Source organism: Diadema antillarum, unplaced genomic scaffold, assembly GCF_040938485.1.
Source record: "Diadema antillarum isolate AM-2024a unplaced genomic scaffold, OU_Dant_1.0 seq00001190_RagTag, whole genome shotgun sequence".
Lineage (NCBI taxonomy): Eukaryota > Metazoa > Echinodermata > Echinoidea > Diadematoida > Diadematidae > Diadema > Diadema antillarum.
Genome location: NW_027271988.1, coordinates 81,638 through 108,340, shown reverse-complemented (window position 1 = coordinate 108,340; position 26,703 = coordinate 81,638). Strand labels below are relative to the sequence as shown.

General features: G+C 38.7%; 1 protein-coding gene across 1 annotated transcript in view; it reads right to left on the bottom strand.

Annotated features, from left to right (window-relative positions):
• The window catches only part of LOC139744590 (E3 ubiquitin-protein ligase MARCHF6-like), a 246,330-nt gene that overhangs the window by 162,764 nt on the left and 56,863 nt on the right, over positions 1 to 26,703 (bottom strand). Inside the window, 1 exon segment of the mRNA XM_071655019.1 lies at positions 13,051 to 13,194. Within this exon segment, the coding sequence (XP_071511120.1) occupies positions 13,051 to 13,194 (144 nt within the window).

Here is a 26,703-nt window from a genome sequence, read left to right as displayed (position 1 = left end):
AAAGTGTACACAGTTTGTTATTCACTTTTGTGGAGGCCAATTTCCTTATAATAATACAGTGTCACGTAAGTACAATTTGTATGAAGGGTAAACATTATGCACTGCCATAAAATGTACATCTGTATACTGTTATTCACATTTTATTGATGCTCTGTTGTTATTCTAGCATGTAGTGATAGTTGCTTACTGTAGTTTTATTATTTTAAGTGAATACAGGACGAGAACTTTGTGTTAGCAATTTTGAAGCCTCCGAAACACACTAGTTTGTTAACTGAAGCCTCCGAAACTCACAAGTCTGAAAATTTCAACTTTGTCAAAAATAATCCAATTTCTTTGGGATTTGAGTTGATAAATGTTTGTTACCAAGAGATAATTTAGGGCTATGTTTAGAGTGGCTCTTGCTTCTAGAACATTCTTTTAACTTAAAAATAGTTTGTCAGGTACCATTTTTACCTTGGAATTTGAAGTTCACATCCAAATAATTGCAAGAGCGAATATCTGTTGGGGGAGAAGTGTTTTGATATTTCAAATATATGTTCACAGCAAATGAAAAGTTGCATTACATCCACCATTTATCTTCATTTGGTTGCTGTGGATGACCAAAACATTCTTGTTGTTTTTACCTAAATTTATCTAAAATTCCATAATGAATTAGTCACTTCATTTTTCATATTTAGCCTAAGAATTAAGCTCTGGAATGACAAAATATTGAAAATATAGACATTCCTATATAAAATAAAGGCAAAGATAGAAATGGAAACACAACTTTAATTTTTGACCCTTGCCACATCAGAGTTACACCCTTTACTGTGAAACTGACCATATGCAATAACTTGATTGTTACTCAACGGATTTTATTCAGACTTGCTAAGGAGGTGTATGGGTGGTCATTCTACATGAAGGACACAACAGTTTGTGGTGATGGCGCCCTCAGTGTTCCGACTTGGATGCCATGTCACACTTCTTGTGTGTGCTCTATCAGCCACATTTCTTATTAGATTTTCTTCAAATTTGGCAAAAAGGTACATCATAGTGAAATCAAGGTGCCTATTGTTTTTGGTGGTGGTGCCCTCGCTTGTCCCGTCTTTATACATGAAAGGGTAAATTCAACAGGGTCTGCTTGTGTGTGTGATGCTGGCCTTGTTTCTCGACCGATTTTTTTTCAAATTTGGTACCTGGTATGTAAAGGTATCATAGTCAAATCTATACACCTATACCTACAGTGTATTGATAATGCTGCCCTCACTGTTCTAGCTTTTACAGGTTCAAAGGTCACCCTGACCATGTCAAAATTTGCAAAAATGCTTTATATTTATGCAATGACTTGATCGTTACTCACTGGATTTTACTCAGACTTGCTATTTTAAAGGAGGTGCGGGTGGTCAATCTACATTGTACATGACGGACACATAACAGTTTGTGGTGACAGCGCCTTCAGTGTTCCGACTTCGAGGCCATGTCACATATCTTGTATATGGGTAATTCCGTGAAGTTGGGGCACAAAGTGTTACATTTTAGCATAACTCAATACTAATTATGCTATACATATATTCTTTATAGGCTTTACATTTGTATTGAGACCATACATTTTCCTGGAAATTTTGTGCCATTCAGACTCAATTTTGATGAAGTTATTTTAAAAAAAATGTAACGGTGTCCTGTAGCATCGTGACGTGTCCATGTAGCATCGTGATAGTTAAAATCTGGTCCTAAAAGACAAATGAATGCAATTAGCTTGACCAAAATTTGATATAATATGCATAATTACTAGATTAGTCAGATAGCTAAATATCTTAACTCTATTTTCCACAGTTTTACTTTTACAAGAAAATTACACAATGTGTCACTATGCTACACGGTGTCCACCAAATGTAACAAAAAAGGACACCGCGTAGCATCGTGATACATTTTGTAATTTTCTTTTAAAATTAAAACTGTGTACAGGAAATTTGAGATATTTAGCTATCTGACTAATCTAGTAAATATGCATATTGCATCAAATTTTGGTCAAGCTAATTGCCATAATTTGTCTCTTAGGACCAAATGTTAAAATTTCACGATGCTACATGGACACGTCACGATGCTACAGGACACCGTTACATATTGTTTAATAACTTCATCAAAATTGAGTCTGAATGGCACAAAATTTCCAGGAAAATGTGTGGCCTCTATGCAAATGTAAAGCCTACAAACAATAAATGTATAGCATAATTAATATTGAGTTATGCTGCAATGTATTTTTCAAATATCACGATGCTACATGGACACTGCCCCAACTTCATGGAATTACCCATATATGCTCTATTCGTAAGCTATTTAGAAGCGACATTTCTTGTCAGATTTTATTCAGGCTTGCTATGGAGGTTTTGTGGGGGGTTATTCTAGGTACCGGTAACAAAAGTTTTCATTGACAGCGTCCTCATTGTTCCGACTTTTAAGGATATGTCATATTTCTTGTATGTGCTGTATGGTACTACATGTAACCTCAATTCTTATGGGATTTAATTATTCAGACTTGGTAAGGATCGGTGAACGAATGGTCATTCTACATGTACATGTAGGACACAACAGCTTGTGGTGGTGGTGCCCTCAGTGCTCCAACTTATAGATGCCAGTCACATTCTTGTGCATGCTCTATCAGCCACATTTCTTGGCGGATTTTATTCAAACTTGCTGTGGAGGTTTATGGGGAGTTATTCTAGGTAACAAAAGTTTTCATTGCCAGTGCTCTCATTGTTCAAACTTTTATAGGATGACAGGTCATATTCCTTGTATGTGCTATATACCAGCCTCATTTCTCGTCAGATTTTATTGTATCCTGCGACAGTTGCCATATTATACAACATTCTGGCCTAAAGTAATCCAGATGGGGGATGGGAGATTGGTTCAATGGATATGTGAAGAGTTTGTTCGCAAAAACCGATAAGTCCATATTTACCAAATAAAGAGATTTGCGATTAAAGGTCAAGAAAAATAAAGAGAATAATAAGAAAATCTTTGCTTCTTTTGACCGTAACTTCAAAAATGTACCTTTATATGTAAGGACCAATATATCATTTTAAAGGTATTATTCGTACTTTATAACAGAAACCGTAAATCAAAATCTTTAAAAATGGACTTATCGGTTTTTGCGAACAAACTCTTCAAGTGCTCGAACGGGTATCCTGTGCGAGTGCTCTATAGTAATCAAATTTCTTAATTTCTTTTTTTAAAAAAAGCTTGCAAAGGCTTGCGACAAGCTTAGCAGCAAGCATTCCACGAACTGGTGGCATAGCACACAAGGTTGCAAACTCCCTGCAAGCTTGCAGGTCAGCTAGCCCTGCAAGGTTGCCAGAAGTCAATACACAAGGCTGCAAATTTGCAGGTCAGCTACCAGTAGCCCTGCAAGGTTGCGGCAAGCTAATATGCAAGGTTTCAAACTTTGTGCCAGCTTGCAGGTCAGCTAGCCCTGCAAGGTTGCAGCAAGCTAGCATGTTAGGTTGCGGCTGCTCATTTGAATATTTGGAACCCTGCAAGCTTGCCGCAAGCTTGCAGCGAGCTAGCCAGCAAGCTTGCGGCAAGCTAAAAACTTTGTGCAAGCTTGCAGGTATGTGAGCTAGCCCTGCAAGGTTGCAGCAAGCTAGTATGCAAATTTGCAGCAGCTCATTTAAATATTTGGAACCCTGCAAGCTTGCTGCAAGCTTGCTGCAGGCTTGCCACAGGCTGGCCCGCAAGCTTGCAGTGAGCTGGCCGGCAAGCTTGCTGCAAGCTAAAAACTTTGTGCAAGCTTGCAGGTATGTGAGCTAGCCCTGCAAGGTTGCAGCAAGCTAGTATGCAAATTTTCGGCAGCTCATTTAAATATTTGGAACCCTGCAAGCTCGTTGCAAGCTTGCTGCAAGCTTGCCGCAAGCTTGCCGCAAGCTTGCCGCAAGCTTGCCGCAAGCTTGCCGCAAGCTTGCCAAGATCTGGCCCGCAAGCTTGCGGCAAGCTTGCGAGGCATGCTTTACAGATTTGTATAAGGGATGATGCAAAGTACGCATGCATACGCAGCCCTAAGCGGGCTGTTTTGCACTGATGAAGACACACATTCGCAATATCGGGTTATTTTCCTAAACCGCAAAATATCCCGTTAGTTTGAATTTCGGGCTGATGAAGACACACCTACTGCAGGGCTGCACACTAACCCATTTTTTCTGCCGGTCCAACCTGTCTCTGTCGGACCGGTAAATGCTCCGTTTTACCATTTTTTACCGGTCTGAACAGAAAATTTACCGGTCAACAACGACAACCTAAAAAAAAATTAAATGACTTGCAAACTTATTTTCTTGTTTTTTATGGATGTAACCCCCCCCCCCAACCCATGTACATTTTACAGATTAATATTCTTTTTTTGTAAAACTTGCGTTATTTATTGCACAAGAAATTGAAAAAAAAGATAGGAAAAAATAGAATGTTTGTTGGTGAATTACAGTGCAAAATGATAATGAACAAAATCAGACTGTATCAAATGCGTTTGTGACTTTTTCTCAACATTGGCGCACGAACTTGCTGCGTAACCTGCTCTCGGTGGTCAGTTGGATTGCGAAGATTTAATGAATTATTTTAGCTGTGATATTTTCTGATGCACGCGCTACAAGGGGTTCTTTATTTTTCTCCCGATAATCTATTCGCATTTGTGCATGCATTCTTGAAAGGTACACGACATGCAGGGCCGAATTCGCTATCCTTTTTGCGCCCATTTCCACCTCAAATATTAGCGGGATTGTGACGATTTCATAAATTACTTAGGCTGTAATATTTTCTGATGCACGCGCCAAAAGGGGTTGAAAATGTGTCCTTTATTTTTTTCCCGATAAACTCTTCGAATTTCGTAAGTGCGTTCTTATAAGATGCACCACATGGCCGAATTCATGATACTTTTAGCGCCTATTTCTACCTCAAATATCAGCGGAATTATGCGATTTCATGAATTACTTCGGATGTAACTTTTTGTGATGCACACACCGGTTAGAATGGTTAAAAATGCGTTTTTTATTTTTCTCCCCATAATCTCTTCGCATTCCGTACATGCGTTCTTTAAAGGTATACGACACGGCCAAATTCACGATCCTTTTTGCGCCTATTTCTACCTCAAATATCAGCGGGATTGCGATGATTTTATGAATTACTTCGGCTGTAATCTTTTATGATAAACGCACCAAAAGGGGTTGAAAATGTGTCCTTTATTTTTCCCCGATAAACTCTTCGCATTCGTAAATGCGTTCTTAAAAGATATACGACACGGTCAAAAATCATGATTCTTTTTGCGCCTATTGTTTCCTCAAACTTAAACGGGATTGCGATGATTTCATGAATTATCATTCTGCTGTAATATTCATGAGGCACGGGCCAAAAGGAGTTGAAAATGTGTCCTGTATTTTTCACCCAATAATCACTTCGGATTGCTTACATGCCTACACGTCACGGCCGAATTAACGATCCTATTAGCGCCTATTTCTACATCACATATCAGCCAAATTGTGGCGATTTTATGAATTACTTCGGATGTAATCTTTTGTGATGCACGCACCAGCTAGAATGGTTGAAAATACGTTCTTTATTTTTCTCCCCATAATCTCTTCGCATTCCGTACATGCGTTCTTTAAAGGTATACGACACGGCCGAATTCACGATCCTTTTTGCGCCTATTTCTACCTCAAATATCAGCGGGATTGCGATGATTTCATGTATGACTTCGGATGTAATCTTTTATGATACACGCGCCAAAAGGGGTTGAAAATGTGTCCTTTATTTTTCCCCGATAAACTCTTCGCATTTCGTAAATGCGTTCTAAAAAGATACACGACACGGCCAAAAATCATGATTCTTTTGCGCCTATCGTTTCCTCAAACTTCAACGGGATTGCGATGATTTTATGAATTATTATTCGGCTGTAATCTTTATGATGCACAGGCCAAAAGGGGTTAAAAATGTGTCCTGTATTTTTCACACAATAATCACTTCGCATTGCGTACATGCCTATACGTCACGGCCGAATTCACGATCCTTTTAGCGCCTATTTTTACATCAAATATCGGCGGGATTGCGATATGTCATTAATTATTTCGGGTGTAATCTTTTGTGATACATGCACCAGAATGGTTGAAAATGCGTTCTTTATCTTTCTCCCGATAATTTCTTCGCATTTGTGCATGCGTTTTCAAAATCATACACTGCATGCAGGGCCGAATTCGAGATTCTTTTTGCGCCTATTATTGTTTACTCAAATTCCAACGGGATTGCGAAATTTTCTTGAATTACTATTCGGCTGTAATCTATATGATGCAAGCGCCAAAAGGGGTGAAAATGTGTCCTTTATTTTTCTCCCGCTAATCTTTTCTCATTTCGTACATGCGTTCTTAAAAGGTATACGACACGGCCGAATTCACGATCCTTTTGGCGCCTATTTTTACCTCAAATATCAGCGGGATTGTGGCGATTTCATGAATAACTTTGGATGTAATCTTTTGTAATGCACGCACCAGAAGGGTAAAAATGTGTTTTTTATTTTCTCCCCATAATCTCGTCGCATTTGTGCATGCGTTTTTGATAACCAACACGGCATGCAGGACTGAATTCAAGATCCTTTTTGCGCCTATCATTTCTCAAATTTCAACGGGATTGCGTTGATTTTATGAATTGTTATTCGGCTGTTATCTTTTATGATGCACTCATCAAATGTGTCCTTTATTTGTTTTTTTTCTCCTCTATAATCTCTTCGCATTTCGTACGTAAGCTTTTGAAAGATACGACGCGGCCGGTCAAATTCATGATCCATTTTGGGCTTTTTGCGCCTATCTTCATTATGAGACCATTCTGAACGAATGAAAATATTCATTTGTGAAATGACTGTGTAAAATGCAAATAAATGCAATCAGATCCATTTACTGTATCGCTGAATATCGAATGTCTTTTTACTTTTTCTAAAAATCGACACAAGCAAATTAGTTATAACATAACTGCCACGCTGCTGCGAAGCCGGGATCGGATCGATCTTGTGTTAAAAAATCCCGAGTAAAATGACCCAGAAATGCGTGCGCTTCTATCAATGTTTCTTGTCTGGCATGACCACCGATCGCAAGCACTGTACATGCCTTGCATGTATTGCATTGCATGGCAGTGCGTGAGCAGCGCCAAATGCGCAAGCGAGCACGAATAACTGGTCGACTGCTAGTGCTCAAAACTATGTTTACTGTACAAATTGCACCGGTAGACATAAACGAAAACTTGCGTAAAACTTGTTGAACAGTGCGATATCTTGCATTCTGTTTCTCCCTGATCGGGGATGCTCTTTTTCTTTCTACTGACCCCACCAATGCCTTTTTTTTTTACTGGTCATGTCGGACCGGTAACTTGTGGATTTCCTGAAAAGTTACCGGTCCGACAGTGACTTTTACCGGTCTTTGACCGTCGGACCGGCGCCAGTGTGCAGCCCTGCCTACTGTGACTAGTCTGAAGGAGCAAGCAACCAAATCTGATCAACCAAAGCGACGGTGGTGGGGAGAGGGGTTGGGGATGGTGTGGAAGGGGAGTGTCTCCCCCACCACCCTTTCTACTGGAGGGAAGTTTAAAAATTTTAAATTTTACATGGTGCACTCTGGGGCATACTTTAGTAAAGATTTCAACAAATAGATTTTAACACATGCCATAGAGAAAGTGTGCCTGTGGGAAAATCTCAAAAGTTTTGGCTTGGGGATATAGAGTGTTTAGATTATGAGGTATTTTGGGGAGACATTTATACATATAAACTGGGGTTTCAATGTGAAAATTTTTTCATCTACCGAGTCCTAGCTCAGTCACAATCACACAGACGTGAATGGCAAAATTTAGCTCTTCGTCATGAAAAACTGTCTCACCACTAACTTGACTAGATCTAGACTTCAGTAATGCCGCCTGAGAAGATGCTACAAATGCAAAGACAGCTCCTAATAACATCTTAGAATTTTACCAAAGTGCCGACTAATTAGTGATTAAAATCCCTTTAAATAAGGACAATAGCACGTTATCAATCCCCTCGAACTCACTTGTGAACCGCATTTATACCAACCATTACTAACAAGTGCAATTCCTCAGGCTCGAAATGTTATTTTAAAAATCAAAAGAACAGAAGTAGGCAACAAGGCAAGTGCCATAATGTGTCTCGCCCATTCACGTACAAGAAATTGTACGCAATGGGATATAACAGATGAAAAAAGAGATATAACAGATAACAAGAGACCCTGGGGTCACGCGCTCACCTGAGTATCGCAAGTTCACCTTCCATTCTCCCATGAACAAACTTGAAACAATAGTCATCAATATACTGACTCATTGTATTAACTTAGCTCAATCACTTCCAGATCTAGAGAAAATCTGTAAAGATTCCTTACAGTGGGGGGGTTGGACCCCTGAGGCCCCCCAAGTGGGACATGGAGCCCATTTGATGGAATTGAGATTCTATCCCCCTAGGGATGCTACCTGCCAAGTTTGGTGAAAATTAGTGAAAAGGTTTTCAAGAAAAAGATGAAAATTTACCATTTCGGTCCAAATTAAGGCCCCCTGGGGCCCCCCAGGTGGGGCATGGTGCCCATTTGATGGGAATGAGATTCTTTCCCCCTAGGGATGCTACCTGCCAACTTTGGTGAAAATTCATAATGGCATTTTCAAGAAAAAGATGAAAATGTACAATTTGGGCCCCATTAGCCCCCCTCCCTGGGTCCCAAGGGGGGCACCCCTGATTCCGCCATGAACAAACTTGAAACTACAGTCATCTATGTACTAATTCATAGTATTAACTTAGCTCTATCAGTATCACTTCTGGTTCTAGAGAAGAAGATTTTTTAAGATTCCTTAATTTTGGGGGGGTTTGGGCCCCTCTAAGGGCCCCCCAGGAGGGGTATGGTGCCCACTTGAACAAATTGAGATCCTATCCCCCTAGGGATGATACCTGCCAAGTTTGGTGAAAATCGGTCTAGGGGTTCTCAAAGAGAAGATGAAAATGTAAAAGTTTACGCACGACGGACGACGCACGACGGACGAAGAGCGATCGCAATAGCTCACTTGAGCCTTCGGCTCAGGAGAGCTAAAAAGAGATATAAAAGGGTAAAAATCTATGGCAAAAAAGAAACGTGCCATAAAAACTTAACATTGGGCCCTTAACCCGTTGAGGACAGACTGATTTTGCTACAACACGCATTTCCCATAGACACCTGCCCGAGTATACTCGGGACTCATCCTCAACAGATTAAAGTTTGTTGACCCTGCCTGTGACCTTTGACCTTGTGGTGACCATCCATTCCCCAAGGGACATCTACCATCCAAGTTTAGTCACAAATGGAGTTATGGATCAAAAGTTATGACCCATAATAGAAACGCGCCATAAAAACTTTACATTAGGCTCTAAAAGTTTGTTGACCCCTGCTTGTGACCTCTGACCTTGTGGTGATCATCCACTCCCCAAGGGACATCTACCATCCAAGTTTAGTCACAAATGGAGTTATGAATCAAAAGTTATGACCCATGATAGAAACACACCATAAAAACTTAACATTGGGCTCTAAGAGTTCATTGACCCGTGCTTGTGACCTTTGACCTTGTGGTGATCATCCACTTCCCAAGGGACATCTACAAAGTTTAGTCACAAATGGAGCTATGGATCAAAAGTTATGACCCATAATAGAAACGCGCCATAAAACCTTAACATTGGGCTCTAAAATTTTGATGACCCCTGCCTGTGAGCTTTGACCTTGAAGTGACCTTCATATATGGTAAAATGTGAAACTTTGTTTGACCCCTCTTCCCTCGAAGTTTGATTGCAATTGAAGCCCAGAGTAAAGAGTTATTAAAGTTTTTGTAGCATTTCGGACGGCGACGGACAGACAACGGATGGACAGACGCCGCAGGTGATCCCTTAGTCTCCCCACACCTCCGGTGGGCTCGACAAAAAAGAAAGAAATAATATGAAGTAAATTCAGGGTGGTCCACAACTTGAAATTTTAGCATGTTGCAAGCTCAGAATCTGAGAATATTGCAGAAATTGAATATGCGCGGAGCCCACACGATGAGTACATAGTAGGCTATATTTTGCTGCTTATCTCTCTTTGTGCTGCTTACATTCAATGTTCTCTCTCATGTTTTGCACACAAATATCTAAAGTACCTGGTAGTTTGATGTTTCTTATGTTATGCACATGTTTTGCACATTTTTGAATACTTTTACTTTGAGCTTGTTGCAAATTCTTAAGGATGTTGCATAGCATGTTGCTGGCTTTTTAGGATGTTGCACAAGAATTTTAGCATGTTGCAGCGACATGCTAAAACCCCTCGTGGACCACCCTGAAATTGTACAAAAATTGTACCTGAGTACTACAAGTTCACATCCAATGCATTCTTACAGACTCTTAACTCAGAATAATGTAAACTTTGAGGTGGGGTGGGGGCAGCTTTGAGAGCTGGGGGCATGCTGATCATTTGCATATAAGGTATATATTCCATCACACTGGTAAAAATAACTGCCAAGTACACTGTGCGTAGAAAAATTCGACTATGCAGTTGAAAAAAAAAAAAACAACAGACTTAAAGCTTCATCACTTCTGATTCTAGAAAATATTCCTTAATTTGGAAGGTTTGGGCCCCTGGGGCCCCAAGGGGAGCACGGTGCCCATTTGAGCAAATTGAGATGTTATCCCCCTAGGAATGTTACCTCACACGTTTGGTGAAAATCCTTTATGTTACAGGTGTATTTCAAAAAATAAGATAAATGTATAATTTAGGCCCACATTTGGATCCCTGGATCTGCAATTAACAAACTTGAAACTACAGTCATTAATGTACTAACTCATAATATTAACTTTGCTTTTATCACTTCTAGTTGTAAGAAGATTTGTAAATATTGTTTAAATTGAGAGGTTTGGGCTCCCTGGGGCCCCCCAGGGGAGCATGGTGTTCAGTTTAACAAATTGAGATCCTAAACTCTTAGATATGCACTACCTGCCAAGTTTAGTAAAAATCCATTAAGGGGTTTTCAAGAAGAAGATAAACATGTACAATTTAAGTCCCCATCTGGACCCCTCCCCCATGACAAAGGGGGGGGGGGGGGACAACCTGATTGGGCCATGAACAACCTTGAAACACCAGTCATCAATGTACTAACTCATAGTATTAACTTAGCTCTATCACTTCTGGTTCTAGAGAAGATTTTTAAAGATTCGGGTCGAATACACCAGCCAATCAAGCATGCTCCCATCAATCTGCAACTGCAGGAAACGAAGAGGTTTGCACTCTCTGACTTCTTTCAATGGACCTGACCCATGCAACACATCAAATAACCAAAAGTTGATATCTTTCAGCAGAATATACACTAAAGATTTATTTAAGCACAAAATAATGCGGAGTCAAGGCAAAAATCACTGTATTTTGCAGCCCTGAACATGATATGACTCTTTCTATTTTGTCACCACAGAATTTGTGCCATGATTACGTACATTACATTTTCATTGTTAAATCAGAGCTGATTTTGTATTCATAAGGGCCATTTTTCTACTTCATCTAATATGCATTTTGCTTGCTTTTTACCTTACGTGTTGCAGTGATAAACAGTGCAATGGGGAGGTGCTGTAGATCATTACGTATTTATGCCATTGTTTGGCAAACATACGAGAACGATAAATGAGAGTGCTTTTTGCCGCGCTGTGGTCTGAGTAAGGGTATCTATGGAAGCTGTTTATGTCCTTGTAGATTCCCCTACCCCCCACTTGCTGTGCTTTCATACCCTCTCTTGATTTCATTGTACCTTCAAAATTTTGTTTTGTCTCTGAATGTATCAGAGACATCTCACTCTCATTGCAGGTCAACTTTCCATTATTCATACGATGATAAATACTACTATTAGTCAGTGACCAAGATGATTGATTCTTGAGAACGATGTGCTGTAAACAAAATTTAATTAGAGAAGCACTCTTGAGAGCCCAGACCTCCATCAAGCAGCTCGTTTCCACCACTGATCTTGTTCTCCAAAAGAGATCAGTGATTTCCACTCAAACACATGCATGCTAAAAATTGCCCGATTTCCCAAAACACAATATTTTGGGGTATGAAATTTTTCCTGAATTGGAGCCGACAGCATTTTTTGCGGCATGAAATTTTCGCGAGTTGCCTCTAACATTCAATGCGTATGATGTAGACGAGAACCTTCATGTGCATTTTGATTTCACGAATCTTGGCTCTCGTGAAATTCGCGAAATTAAAATGCATGTGAAGATTCCTCATTTTACAGTATACACTGTAGAAGCCTTTTGTTGCATCATCAGCTTCCAGCTGCATGGCACCTCACCCAAGCAAAGCATGTACTTTAGTGTGCGTATGTAAACCTAAAAAATGGTCAGCTTGAACTCCAAAGTTCATTGACCCTACCTGCCAAAATATTGAAAATCCTTCATAAAATCCATAAAAATTCCTGGATCACTACCAAAATTTAATAATCTGTTCCTTGTGTCATTCTCAACCTTTCCCTTAAGTTTCATCCAAATCCATACACAACTTCTGAGTTATTTTGCACACACACAAACAACAAAGCCAATGATATCATAACCTCCTTCCTTGATGTGCTCACTGTACGTAGAGACGTATCTGTATTTGTCATAGTGTAGTAGGTCCTAATGCTATACAGTAAGCAGCATTGTGAAAACTCCGGACACTCATAACACTCCATCAGTAGTATATATTCCCAATTTGCACAGACTTTCAAGTCATTAACAGGATGTAAGCAGAAGTCACATGACAAACTTGGCGATTTTTCTGTGGTGAGTGTCACATTACAAATTGCAGCAGCAAACTTTGCATGAAGAGCGAATCTTTGCATTCTGGCTTGCCATTTTTCTTGCAGTTTTTTTTTTTTTTTTTGGGGGGGGGGTGGGCATGTTAAAAGTTGCCTGGCAACTTTCACCCTAACTTTGCAAAATTTCACTTGTAATGTGAATGGCACTTCTGTTTCATAGATTTTCACTACAAGACCTTAATTGCTCAGGAAATGCAAAGACTGTTGACTGCTACTCACTGGCTGTGACTGGAACGATACCCAGCCAGGCAAAGATGACCATGGTGTAGTGGACCCAGCAGAGCACAGCTGTTCCAAAGTTCCTGACCAGGCCCCAGGCAATGTCCCTCAAAGGCAACCTCGGTGGCATGTCCGGAGAGTAGACTGAAAAGGAACAAAGTGCTATGCTCAATCAGTGAAGAAACTGGCACAGGTAGAGAAAGTATGGGCCATGCAAATGGTGAAAAATGAAACTCTAAATGTCGCTATGGTGACTGGTATGCCTCTGCCATAATACAGTTGAACCTCTCTTATCCGGCCTCCCTTTATCCGGATCTCTCTATTATACGGACGCAATCTCGCCGTGATTTTTTTTGATAATGATTACGGGAGGAAAGGGGGATTCCCAACTCCTTGAAACTCCTACACAAACACACATGAATTACATATTACTTCCAACATGATAAACATACATTACATCAAATTTCCTTCCAAATTGCTTACCTTCAGACATTTTAACATACCCAAACATCCCCAAATCATCGCAAGAACATGGACAGATTATGCGCTCGAGTCCTCTCATATCGCATTGCCACATATAGGTCCATACACAGCCGTCGATATGACTAGATAGACATGCATTGTTTCGAGTCATTGGCTGAGCAACGAATGATATTGAACACTCAAAAATTGTTCACACACAGTACACACACAAAGAGAGAAAGGGAGACCATCTAACAATGACGACCTACAGTCGACTTTGCCGAGCCGTGATGATCGAATTTTGAAGCGTAGTTTCGTTGACTCGTACTGTTTATTTTCAAGATCTACTTGATACATTTCTTAATCATTATTTAGGTAAATCATCCCAAGAATTTATATAGTACACCAGCCAAACCTCAAAAAAGGCTCTAGATAAGGATTCGACGGCATTTTTTGTTAATGCTCCATTCTCATACTGAAAGTCTTGCAAAAATACTAAGGAATAGCGTACAGCCGGATGTCAAGCGTGTTTTTGCCGAAAAATGTCATTTTTAGCACAAAATTCAGAAGCATGTCCAAAATCACGATTTTTATTTTTTGCTTGCATTCAATTGATATTTGAAAGATCATGAGTTTCAATTGTCCCTTTTAATGAAATTGCAATTCAAATGTGTTTCCTTAGCATTTTAAAAAGTCATTTTGTACAGCCATATATGGGGCTCTCAAATGTTTGGGTGTTGTTTTCTCGAAATAATATTCACAGATTGATTAACGTTCTGCAAAGTTTGTTTTTCCAAGCTAATAAGATGATCTTCCAAAAGTAATTCAATGTTTTATAAAACTACAAATGCTTCTTTAATTGAATGTGTCAATATTATTTCTAGTTTTCTTGAAGAAATTTTTACTTTTAATCACAACTCTGAACGTGCAGGAACTCAGAAATTGCATTTTCGAGCATTTTCCAGTAGCCCTGCGCTGCTTGTGTGCGCGCGAATACTTAATACGTGTGCGTATGTCTACCCTAGCCCTACCATACGAGCTAGCTAGCTACAGGTAAAATCTCTCGCGCGAGAGCTGCATGTTTCGGTTGTTGAACTGGAAACGTGGTGACTGAAAAGGGGACTATTTCCTTCGAATGTAAATAAGTTAGTAAATAAATACATAGTTCTTTATTGCACTGCATAAGGGAACTTTAAAATCTGTTTTGATCTAACAGTTACATACACAACATTGATCTGAGACTTGGTTAATATCAAGGTTCAAGCGCTAGTAGAATCTAACGTTAGGCCGATGTCTTGGCCGATGTCTTTAATTACTGTATTTTGCACCGATCCCGTGGGCATGCCTACCAACCCCCGGGCCGCCACCCGACCGTGCCGGCGGTGCTTGTTAGTGGAACACCGATTATTCCGTAAAGCATGTCTTGACACGGTGCGAAAAGAGGCCTAACAAACATTAGGTCTACGTCTAGATTTAGGTGTCTTGTTCGTTCGATCTAGGTTTGTAATCTATGGCCTCATCACATGCAGTCAGACTGAATCCTCGTCTACTATTAGGTCTAAAAATCTATCTAACGGTTACATTCTCTCTACCTTACTGTTACTGCATACTAGTGTTTTCATTCTAGCTAACGTTAGGGGTTACTGTTACTCTAACGTTAGTGTTTAGTGTTAGAATGTACGGCTACGCCTGTTATTATGCCAAAACAATTCAATCGGGCTAGGCCCTATGGCTATAGTATAATCACAATGAACTTAACACCTAACGTTAGCACATTAGCAGTTGTATAACATAGACAGTACAGGTCCACTACTACTAACGTTACTGCGCTGGTTAGATGTATTTGTAGGGCTAGAGCCAGGTCCAGGGCAAGGGGCTGTAGTCTATACAGAAGGTGTACGTGTAGATGTAGATCTACCAACGTTTAGAGTCTAATATACTAGACCTACAATATAAAATCTAGGGACGGGGGTCTGAAGTATAAATAGCTGGCGTCTGGAATTAGGATCTTGGTCTAACTTTAGTCAAGATCTGAGCCGCTGATTCTACCTAACGTTAGAGGTTTCTAGTAACCTACTACTCATATCTAGGCAGTTTTGTTGTAAAGACCCAGCTAACAAGGCCTAGCTAGACCTAAGTTTAGACATCTAGAGGTTCTAAAATCTATGCATATACTATAATATGTAGGCTAACTTTGATCAAAAAGTTCATTTTAGATATAACATTAGAATATAATCCGAACATTAGCTCTAACGTGAATTAGCACTAATACTACTAGTCTCTAGAGTAGAGGTCTAAGGTTGATTCCACTCTGGTATTGTAGACCTGTGGGTTCAGAAAAAGAGTCTAGGATTTAGGTCTAGGTGTTTTATATAAAAGCGAGTCTACAACCAAGTGATCTTGCCATTCGAATATGCCCGAGAGAGAGAGAGAGAGAGAGAGAGAGAGAGAGAGAGATGGGGGGGGGGGGGGAGAGAAAGTGTTCAGTCCTGACTGCCAACCTCTCCTAATCTTAATAACAGAGATATATTTATAGTTATAATCGATTTGCATGGGGAATAAAGAAAATTATGTCAATGTCAAGATGCCTTTTCAAAACAATCAAATTTCAATTTGGTTTTATTTTTTGTTCACTGTTAACTTATAATGCTCTGCTTTAAAGATGAAAAAAAAAATATTTGAGTCATGTTGATTTCTGTTTTCAGCTAGATGTACCAACAAGTGGACAGACCGAGTCTTGTCTTCAAACTTCGCCAGAGAGAGAGAGACATAGGCCTATCCTGACCTGCCAAAATCTAGTTGTAAAGACTGAGCTCTTTCTACCTGCAACAAAGTGCAGAACAACCAGAAAGTAAGAAACGGTAAATGTCTTAAATATATTATAGCCGTCTAATTTGAAATATCTTTTAAATGCTAACTTACTAAGTGTTTGATTATCAAATGTATCACTTAAGTGCCTAGTTGAAAATAATGCCAAATCTAAATACATTGAGTATTAAATATTCCTATTCCATTTGAATAAATTGTAACAAGCATCTTTGCACTTTGACAGTTGCATTACAATGCAATGTACAAGTACTTTGCAAACAAAGAGAGGAGAATAATCTTATACACGTGTATCTCCATTTATGTAAGAAGGGGAGCAAATCTATGATCAAATGTGTATTCTTGTTTTCTTGTAAATTCATTGCATGTTCTATTGTAGAGGATCATATGAAAGAACGGTATTCTATCTACTGAAGATGAGATCATATAAAAATCAAACATAAATGTAATCAAGTAAGATATTATATGTAATGAAATATTTCTCAACCATGTCAATTGGCACAAGTGTTTAATGTGTGCACAGATGAAAATACGTCTGTAGTCTCAAATCAATTAACTTTCCATTATTATTTTGTTGCGTTAAGTATGACGTAAGGGTAATATGCTGTGATGTATTGTTCTTTATTTTTATCAAGGTGTCAGCAACAAATGGACATGCTGAGTTTGAGATCACATCCGCTAGAGTGAGGGGGAGATAGAAAGATGTCTTGACTGCGATGTGAATGCCCTTTCCAGCTCACAAGTTAGCGTCAACGATTTGAAATTAAGAATATCATCTCATGAATACAAACCGATTTATGCAAGGAAATCATATCCTAATCCACATACAAATGAGAGCATGATACAATCAAATATTTGTGTACAGGAATTACAGGTGTTAAGATAACTTCCATCCTATATAATTCATTTTCGGTAAGATATGGCTTTAGAGCATCAAAGATGATAATAACAATAACATGATTAATGTATTACATGTAATACAAATTAATGTTGACAGTGATCTGAAGATCCAAAATCTCATACTAAGGGATTCATGAGATCGTGATGATTAATTCTGATTCATGAATGTGTTTTTTTTTTTTTTTTTTTACAGTATGATTATCCTGTTTCACTCATAAAAATGATAATTACAATGTATTTAAGTTTTCGTTAATTGTATTTTCGACCAGAATTAGCACAAAGTGGACAAAATGGACCCTGCAAACCAGAGCCAACTACGGACAAGAGAAAAAAAAAAAAGAAAGAGACAGATGTCCTGACTACCAACTTCTAATCTGTGCATCCTGTACTATATTTCAAACGGAAATATGGGAGGTAAGCAATAATACATATAAAATGTAAACCTCAAATATGTTGGAATATTTTGTCAAGCCTTTGACATCTTGACCAAATTTTTGACTGTCGATCGTTCATTGGGCAGAAAATTAACGCATGTTTTGCTAAATGAATGCAGTACTGCATATGCATGTAGTCAATCACTCCAACAACGAAGATTTACATGAATTAACGCTGATTATTCTTTTTTGAGCCTCTGTCAAAGATGGTTGCAGGAGTTTTTATGTTGTTGCAGTCATCCATTCACACGCACATCTGTCCTATTCTCATCTTGCAATAACTTAACATTTACTCAGCAGATCATCTTCAAATTTGGTTTTATACTGAAGAGATGATTACCTGGGCCTTGTACAAGTAGCATTTTAGTTTTTGTTGTGGTTTTGCTGCTGATTGTAAATTACAGGGATACCCTGATTTTTATTGACTGTAGAGCATTGCTACCATGGTATTGTATTTACCTTCGGATGGCAAAGTTACCATAACCTCTAAGCAATTTGACTTTGATTAGTTATGAGGGTATTGATGTGAAAGGTCACAGGGTTATTATACATGTATGCACGAAAGTGTTGAATGTATCCAGTTCCAGTATCAGGCAAGCACTACCTTGAAATTCTTCTGAATGGAAAAAAAGCTTAATGGGAAGAATTGGATATTTCGATCACGAAAGTTTCTTACATTTTATATTTCATTGTGTACTCACGGTTGAATTGCTACAATTAGGATCTACTGTATAAAATAATATACTGAACAGTTTTAGGGAAACACTACATGTAGAGGAAATCAAGTAACCGTATGTCTTTATTAGCGTATATGTCACTGTGTCTTCACCAAAGATTAAAATGCCCATGTCACTTTCCTCATCAATTAAAGACAGATACACCATTCTTTCTCTCTCTCTCTCTCTCTCTCTCTCCAGAAACAACCCTGCCAGGCTATCCGGTCGGCATCCAGATTCCGTATGAAGGATGTCATTAGAACCTGAACTTACATGTGGAATGCATCCATCTAAACTTCTCAAATGTAATCACAATGTGCTTTCAGGACTATTACAGAAGTTGAATATATAAAAGACATGTGTACATATTAGAAATTTCTACTAATCCAGATTAAATGCTTCTTTTCTAATCTTTTTTGTTCTTTTTTTTTCCTTAGTGATGAAGTAAAACAAGGCCTTATATCAAAATGTGCACAACACTACTTGGCAAACAGCATTTACAATATGATTTGATATAGATCTACCTCCAATTTTATTGGCAGCATTACAGGGATGAGGGATGGTCTACTTTTGGTTGAGATGGGGGCTGAGATGGAGATTTTGTAAAATAATGAGAACCCTGTTATGAAATATTAAAGAGTAAATAATACCAAGAGGAATTCCAAATTTATTTGTTAAAAATTGGTTTTGAAAAGGCTGAGATGTACAAAAACAAAGAGGTCCTAATAAAAGGTGGCACCCACTTCTAATCATTATCATTCTGTGTCACTTTTTAAAAAATTTCTTGGCCGTTTCAAAGCCAAGAACTTTAATCAAACAAACCTCAAATTACTCTAAGAATTTGATGCTCTTTCATATTTCATAAGTTGTTTTTTTATTTGCTTGCAAAAAGTTAAAGTCAGAATCTCCATCTCAACCATAACTATACCATGCCTTTGAGACTCAGAGTTACAAGCCGCATACTAGTAGTTCATGGAAATTGATCCTGTTATTTTCTTTGAAGCCCAAACGCCAACATTTTAATCCTGTCAGATTGGAATGTCTTTTGTTTTTGTTTTTATGGGGGGCCAACAAAAAGGAAGTGAACTTTGCCTTTCTTCATCAGATGGAGGAAAATATGTGACATGTTAGTCAGAAAAAAAAAGAAAACTGCACGTTGAAGTGCTTAGAAATAGAAAACTTCACAGAGGAACAGTTGGTGAATCTGAAGGGAAATAGCATAGAGCATTTTTTTTCTAGTTTAAGATATAAAAGAATAGTATGTAGCTTAAAGGATCGAACGTAAGTAAAAGGTTCCAATCCAAACACCAAGTACAAGAAGTAGTGAAAAGAAAATGTACTGGTCAAGATGTATGTTTTGCCAGGTTTCTTTCACATGTGCCATAATTGTCATGATGTTGGTAATACTGTAATATATGTTAGCTATTCAGGGCCCCAGCAATGTATTCTGGTACTTGGAATAAGGGAAAGTATTAGAGGGAAACATTACCCATGCATTTTGGAGAGGTGATTTTTTTTTTCTTCAAGGAGAGACGAGTATTCAGTACAGATATCTTATCACACTGGTCTGCAGAACACGAAAATAATATCAGACTAAAAGTAGATTTTTAAAAATTTGGCAGTCACCATTCTAATTTACCGTAAAGTTCCGTGTATAAGACGCACTATTTTTTCGTCGGAAAACATTGAAAATCGGGGGTGCGTCGTATACACGGGTACAGTCGAATCACAGAAAAAAATCTGTCATGTACACCCAATTTTATAAGGCCAACTTGGGGCCATGTATGCCCATCGACGTTTGGAAGGTAAGCAATCACCAAAACTTACGGATAAATGGGCGATCTTTCAATCTGGACACACACAAAAGCTGCAAATACGAGATAAACTTACGATCGGCCTTGTGCAGTAACGATGTATTAATCTGGCCATAGACAACAGCTGTAACAGCACTGCCGTATGCTACCGATGTCAGTCTATTGAAGCTACCAACAGCCAACCTAGTAGCTGGAATACGCGATGTACAGGTATCATTACTAAATTACCGATACCGTAAAAATTATCAATGTACTAGTATCAATATGGCCATAGACAAAAGCTGTAAAATACTGAGTAGGATCGACACTATGTCACCGTAAATATGAACGATGTGTGAAGCATGCGTTTGCTCTTCATTTCACGATGCCAGCTAGGATACTGTACTGTAGCATAGCTACACCACTGTAGCTAGCTAGCTAGCTAGCAAACCTTTGGCAAAGGTAGCAGCTGCAGAGCAGAGAGGCTTTTGCAATGGACTCGCGTGCACACAGCGATCAGATCGTAGCGCGCTTGCCCGTTGCGCGCTGTGTGTGCAAGTCGATTGCTCTCTGTGTGCGTGTGCTGAAATTATAGCGAGCTGCCTTTTGCAAAAGGCTAGCACTGTGCATACAAGCATGGTACAAGAGACACACATGTTACTGGCAATCCCTCCGGGCGAAACAACAGTGAGTGTAATTACCGTGCGCACCGTACATCTCGCCGTATGATCCCTCTGCTACACTTGTTGATGTTTTTCTTATTTTTCGTAATGAACCTTCCAGTCTGACATGCGTCAATATGCGAGACACGCACCCTCTGCTATGTATGACAGCAAAGATCGTACTGTACACTCATGAGTACGATATGCATGACACATGTACCACGATTGAAAGGCGAAACAATAGCAAGTGAGTACTGAGACAAGTTTCGCATTTTGCGTTTTCCATATTTTGCCGATGTCCGATGAATACCGCTAAAAGAAAGTATAAAAGGAAATGAAAAATAGAGCAAAGACATGCTGCATTCTAGGGAAATTTTGAGCTGAACTAATATGTATGAGACACGCAATATTTGCGGGGAAATTTTTTTTTTTTAAATTTTAGGTCCGAAAGTAGGGGTGCGTCTTGTACACGGGTGCGTCTTATACACGGAACTTTACGGTAGTTGTACATTGACGAAAGTTCAATGCAACAGCGTACAGTCATAATTAGCTAGAATATGTAACCACAAATTGTGAAAAAGATAGAGATATTGAAATAATTGCTTATAGAGAAAATGGTGTTTTTCTACCTGGTGTAACGTTTGTGATGGTGGACACATTATACACTGTAGTATATGTCACATCAAAAAAATTGAGGTTATCAATGCAGTTAATGTAGTCAGCACAATTTGTATTGTTGATTTTCAAACTCTTTGGATGTATGTCGCAGAGATTTGTTCATGAAAGACATTTTCACTGAGGACTCATTCTTTTTTAATGCTTTTCAGATGGATGTTTTTGTTTGTTTTTAGATGTCCACAAATCGAGACTGAGGTTCTTTACCTTTCAAAACGAAATACTGTTGAAGAGAAATAGTTATACACTGTATATTTTTTGCAGGATTCAAGCATGTTCTTCCTGTGTATGGTATTTTTATCAGCATTTTGGTAACCAGCAACATAGATGTCAAGTGCTGCTATTCTAGTAAATGTACGCTAATGGCAAATCATTGTTTTAAAAAAGAGAAATTGCCTCGTTTACTGTTTACTGTATTTCATTGTGTGTTGATATAGTTCGTGAACGCTGTTTGAGACGGTGGTTGCGGGCGTGTGCACATTGTGTAGTACGTTTTGTTGGTTGACTGGGAATTTAGAGTGTTGGTGATAACTGAAGTGATTTTTTTTTTCACAAAGTTGTGATAATATAGAAAACAAAATCGAATTGCAAACAAACAATTTGTTACATGTCTGCTCCAAGGACATAGAACTTGTCCAAGGATAAATATAATCTGCAATATAAAATAGACTCGATGATATAACCGACTTAATGATGGGAAGGGGAAATGAGGCTGTTATTGCATTGTACGCATTTCACTTCTACTTCCTTTTTACTTCTTGTTTTCTTTTTTGAGGGTGATATTTGCCTTACTTTTTTCACACAAATCCGGGATACAACATTCTTATGTCGCCGACTAAGTGTGGATTCCAAACAACGTTCATGTAAAACAATCAACCATCATAAAAGAAACATTTAATATAAGTCTTCTGCGGGAGGATAGATCAAAATAAAATGCAAACACCTCGCCTTAGAACATTACAGAAGTAAAAGTGATTTCGTGCCTATCCCTTGCAGGGCTGCGTTTCAGGGCCTGAGAATGCAAACTATGCATTATGAATTCCAAAGCATTCTTGGGGGAAGGGGTGAGTATGCAGGATGGGAGATTTGGTATCGTAATCTTTCCCAGTAACACGTGATTTGTTATCACGATTTCCATGACAACCATTTCCGAACATAGTAAACAATTTATATAAACTCTTAGGTTTCATTGTTCAACATAGAATAGTTAGATTGATACACTTTCACACACACACAAAATGTTTCAACACTTTCGTACGTTTTACAATCATGAATATTTGACATTTTCAGGGAGTGACCTAATAATGATCAGTTGCCATGGTAACAACACTACTGATTTTATTATCTTTTCTTCTTTTTTTTTTTTTTTTTTGGGGGGGGGGGGGGGGGGGGGGCAAAGAAGCACATTTCAGTCATATCAAGGTGCCACAAAGGGTTTTTGCAGTCAGCTATCCAACCTGTCCATTGACTTCGCCAATTACAAAGTGTATGTAAGATAGATACCTACACGCACTATACCATGTACAATATATATGGGCCTACGCTATACATTCGATTTTTCATTCAAAATGCGCGTCCGGTAAAAATACATCGTCCCATTTAGGATAACATAAAACGAGTTATATTTCGCCTTATCTTATAATTTCTTTGCTGCATAAGATATCAGAACATATATTATATTTCGAAAAAATAAAAACTTTTGAATAGATTGATTTAGGTAGTTTAAAAAAACTTTGAAATATTGGTAGATTTTACAAAGTACAATTTTGAGTAAATCCCGTTTTTATGTTTCATTGCGCCATATATGTGCGTGTAATATTCTACATTCAAATGTATATTAGTCAGGTTCTAAACTTGAAATTGAAGATAACACATAACTAGTTTGAAAGGTACTTATCAATCATTACTTATTTCGGTAAAAAAATAAAAATCGTGATTTTTGACATTCTTTCAAATTTTGTGTTAAAAAAGGCATTTTTCAGCAAAAACGCGCTTGACATCCGGCCGTACGCTAAACTTGAGTATTTTTGCAAGACTTTCAGCTGGAAAACTAAGCATTAACAAATTTTGCCTTCCAAAGAAATAAAAATCGTCTTGGCTGGCCTACTAATAAAAGAAAATGATTTCATTCTTGCAGACACGAACCTCTATTTGGGGTCTGTTACTGAGTGTAACAATGAAAAGGTTGCAGTATACACATAACTACATGTGGTACTACAATGGGCTACATCAGTACATGTGTATGTATATGTACATGTATAAAGCATTGAGTCTCCCGTATCCGGCCAAATCCCTTATCCGGATGAGCCCCGGTCCCGACATGTCTGGATATGAGAGGTTCAACTGTACATGGTTCTCCTAATAGGTCTATAGTATGTCTTGACAATGTTATGTGTGATGTCAGTTTCACATAACTGGCAAAATATTAAAATGACAGGATGTCACAAATGTGTTGAATGTTCACTTTCCTTGAACTAGGTTTGCTATTGTCTGAGTGTACAGGTACATATATTTGGGGATTTGAGGATTTTTACTTGACTTTTGACCCTTTTATAAGTTTATGCATTGAGTAATTTTTGAAGGTATGGAGAAAAAGTGTAATTTCAGTATTAAAAAGTAAAATTGTTGCATTTTATTTAGCCTGGCCTTAGACCCCTGACCTTTGACCCTATGACCCTAAAATTCCAAGAATCACTGTCATGCAGGTATAGAACATGTGGATATGTACTAAGTTTCATGATTATACCTTGAGTCACTTTTGAGATATGGAGGAAGAAGTGAAATTTAGCACTTTCACTTGAGCCTTGACCTTTGACCTTCTGGCAAGCAACTTCCCAGAGAATGTCTATTGGGTAATTAACATGCATATATTAAGTTTCATGAAAAATCCTGCGGGCATTGCATGAATACAATTCGAGGGAAAAAGTGAAATTTTGAGGAGTTGACCTTGATCTTTGACCCTTAACCTTCTATCCATTAATTCGTGTATTTCATAAAATGTACAGATTCAACATTTGCAGTTGAAGTGCAAATTGAATTCAAGATTTCTCTGTCCTTAGTGACGTCAAGTTCAAGTTTAAAGTTTCAACTATATAAAGTGTCACAAATGTACACACTAGTAGTTATGTACATGTATGATGTACTGCATGCATGGTTGTTTTAATGTGTATGTACACAGGTGGACCAGATTAATGGAGAACATTCTATGTGGTATAGATATATAGTACATACAGGCTGACCAGATCAGTGGAGAATTTTCTAGGTGGTATACAATGTAGCTATACAGTACATGCATGTAACAGGAAATACATTATAGCTCACTCAATCTAGAATGATTTCACCCATTCCAGAAAGTTCTGGGAAGTGCTTACATGTTTGGCTGAGTGAGGCACTGTCCCTGTAGCCCAATGTGATTGGTAGTTATTCTTGGTAATGATGTTTTGTACATAGTTAGGCAGTGAGTCATCCAGGTTTCCTGGAACTTGGACTGGCTAGTAGGTTGGAGAGAGTTATAGAATGTGCTAGAAGGGGGTGAATGGATAGTATATAAGCCAGAGAAATTCTGCAGTAGGCAGAGTACCCAACACCTTTGCTCTGAGAGTTACGTCACTTCTGGCTCTGAAGCGACTTGTTATAGTCACTCCTGTGTTACCTGCTGACCTGTTATGTTTGTGGAGATAAGGCCTGGGAGACATTTTGCCTGCAGATGATTAATTTGCCTACATTGGAGAGAGACTCCATTTTTATGTCAATGGACATTGCTACGGCAAAGCTGTGGTGGGCTGGATTCTTAGCTGAACATTATTAAGTGAATCATCATTCAACGCATCAACTGGACGTGGTCGTCACAACGTTTGGACTCTGCACGTTTCGCCGTGGACATATATCGTGGATTTTACCCCGGATCTATACCGTGGACTATCGTAACCTGCGCCTCTGGAGTTACGTCGGAGGAATCATTCATCGGTGCGTCAAGGAGCATTTGTCTGTGCATCAAGCATCGTATTTGGACACTACCAGGGAACTGTAGGGATTTCGTAATTTTAGTGAGTAAGTGATTCCATTACTGACTTATATTTGTTTCTAGTGATCATTATTGTACTGATGTGAAAACCGATTACCAGTCTGTACCCACAATATCATTGTTAATAAACCGCCTGAACATCAGTTGATTGTTTCTTTTGTGCGATCATTCTCGGAGTGATTTTGGTCGTAACAAAATTGGGGGCTTGTCCGGGAAGTGAATTTAAGCCAAAACTTAGAATTTGGAACGTTCCGGAATCCAGAATATTGGTACAGACAAAATACCGGTTGAGTTGGTTGTATAAGTGTATATTGTGTGTAATACATTGTGACAATGTCAATCAGTACAATGGATGTTCAGGCATTTGTTCAGAGGACAGATTTGTCCCTCAAAGATTTGCAAAGGTTACGCAAATGTGATTTGACTGCTATTGCACAGCATTTGAATGTAGATGTTCCACAAGGTGCAAGAAAGGCAGAGATTCTTGACTTAGTAGCTGGTCACATGGAGCTCAAAGAAGAAATTGACACTCCAGATCGAGCTCAAATTTCAGATCAAACACGGCTTGAGCTTGCTAAATTGGAAATGAAGGAGAGAGAAAGGGCAAGGGAATTAGAACTGGAGAAAGAGAAGATGAGATTAGAAATGGAAAGGGAGAGGGATAGAGAACGAAGAGAAGTGGAGAAAGAAATTGAAATGAAGAAACTTGAAGTGGAGCAACAACTGAAATTGCGTGAGATGGAATTGACTCATGCACACACTGTTGGAAATCATGAAAGGGCTCCCTCTGAATTTGATTTGGCCAAGAACATTCGATTGGTGCCAAAGTTTGAAGAAAACAGAGTTGATGCATATTTTGTGTCATTTGAGAAGGTGGCTAACAGTTTGAACTGGCCACAGGAATTTTGGCCCTTGCTCCTTCAAAGTGTGTTTGTCGGCAAAGCAGCCGATGTGTACTCATCTCTCTCTGAAGAGCAATCACGTGACTATGCTACAGTCAAGAAAGCAGTGTTGAATGCTTATGAGTTGGTGCCAGAGGCGTACAGACACAAGTTCAGAAATTCGTACCGCAAATCAGGCCAGACACATGTTGAGTTTGCTCGTGAAAAAGAAATGACGTTTGATAGGTGGTACAGATCCCTGAAAGTGGATCAGGATTTT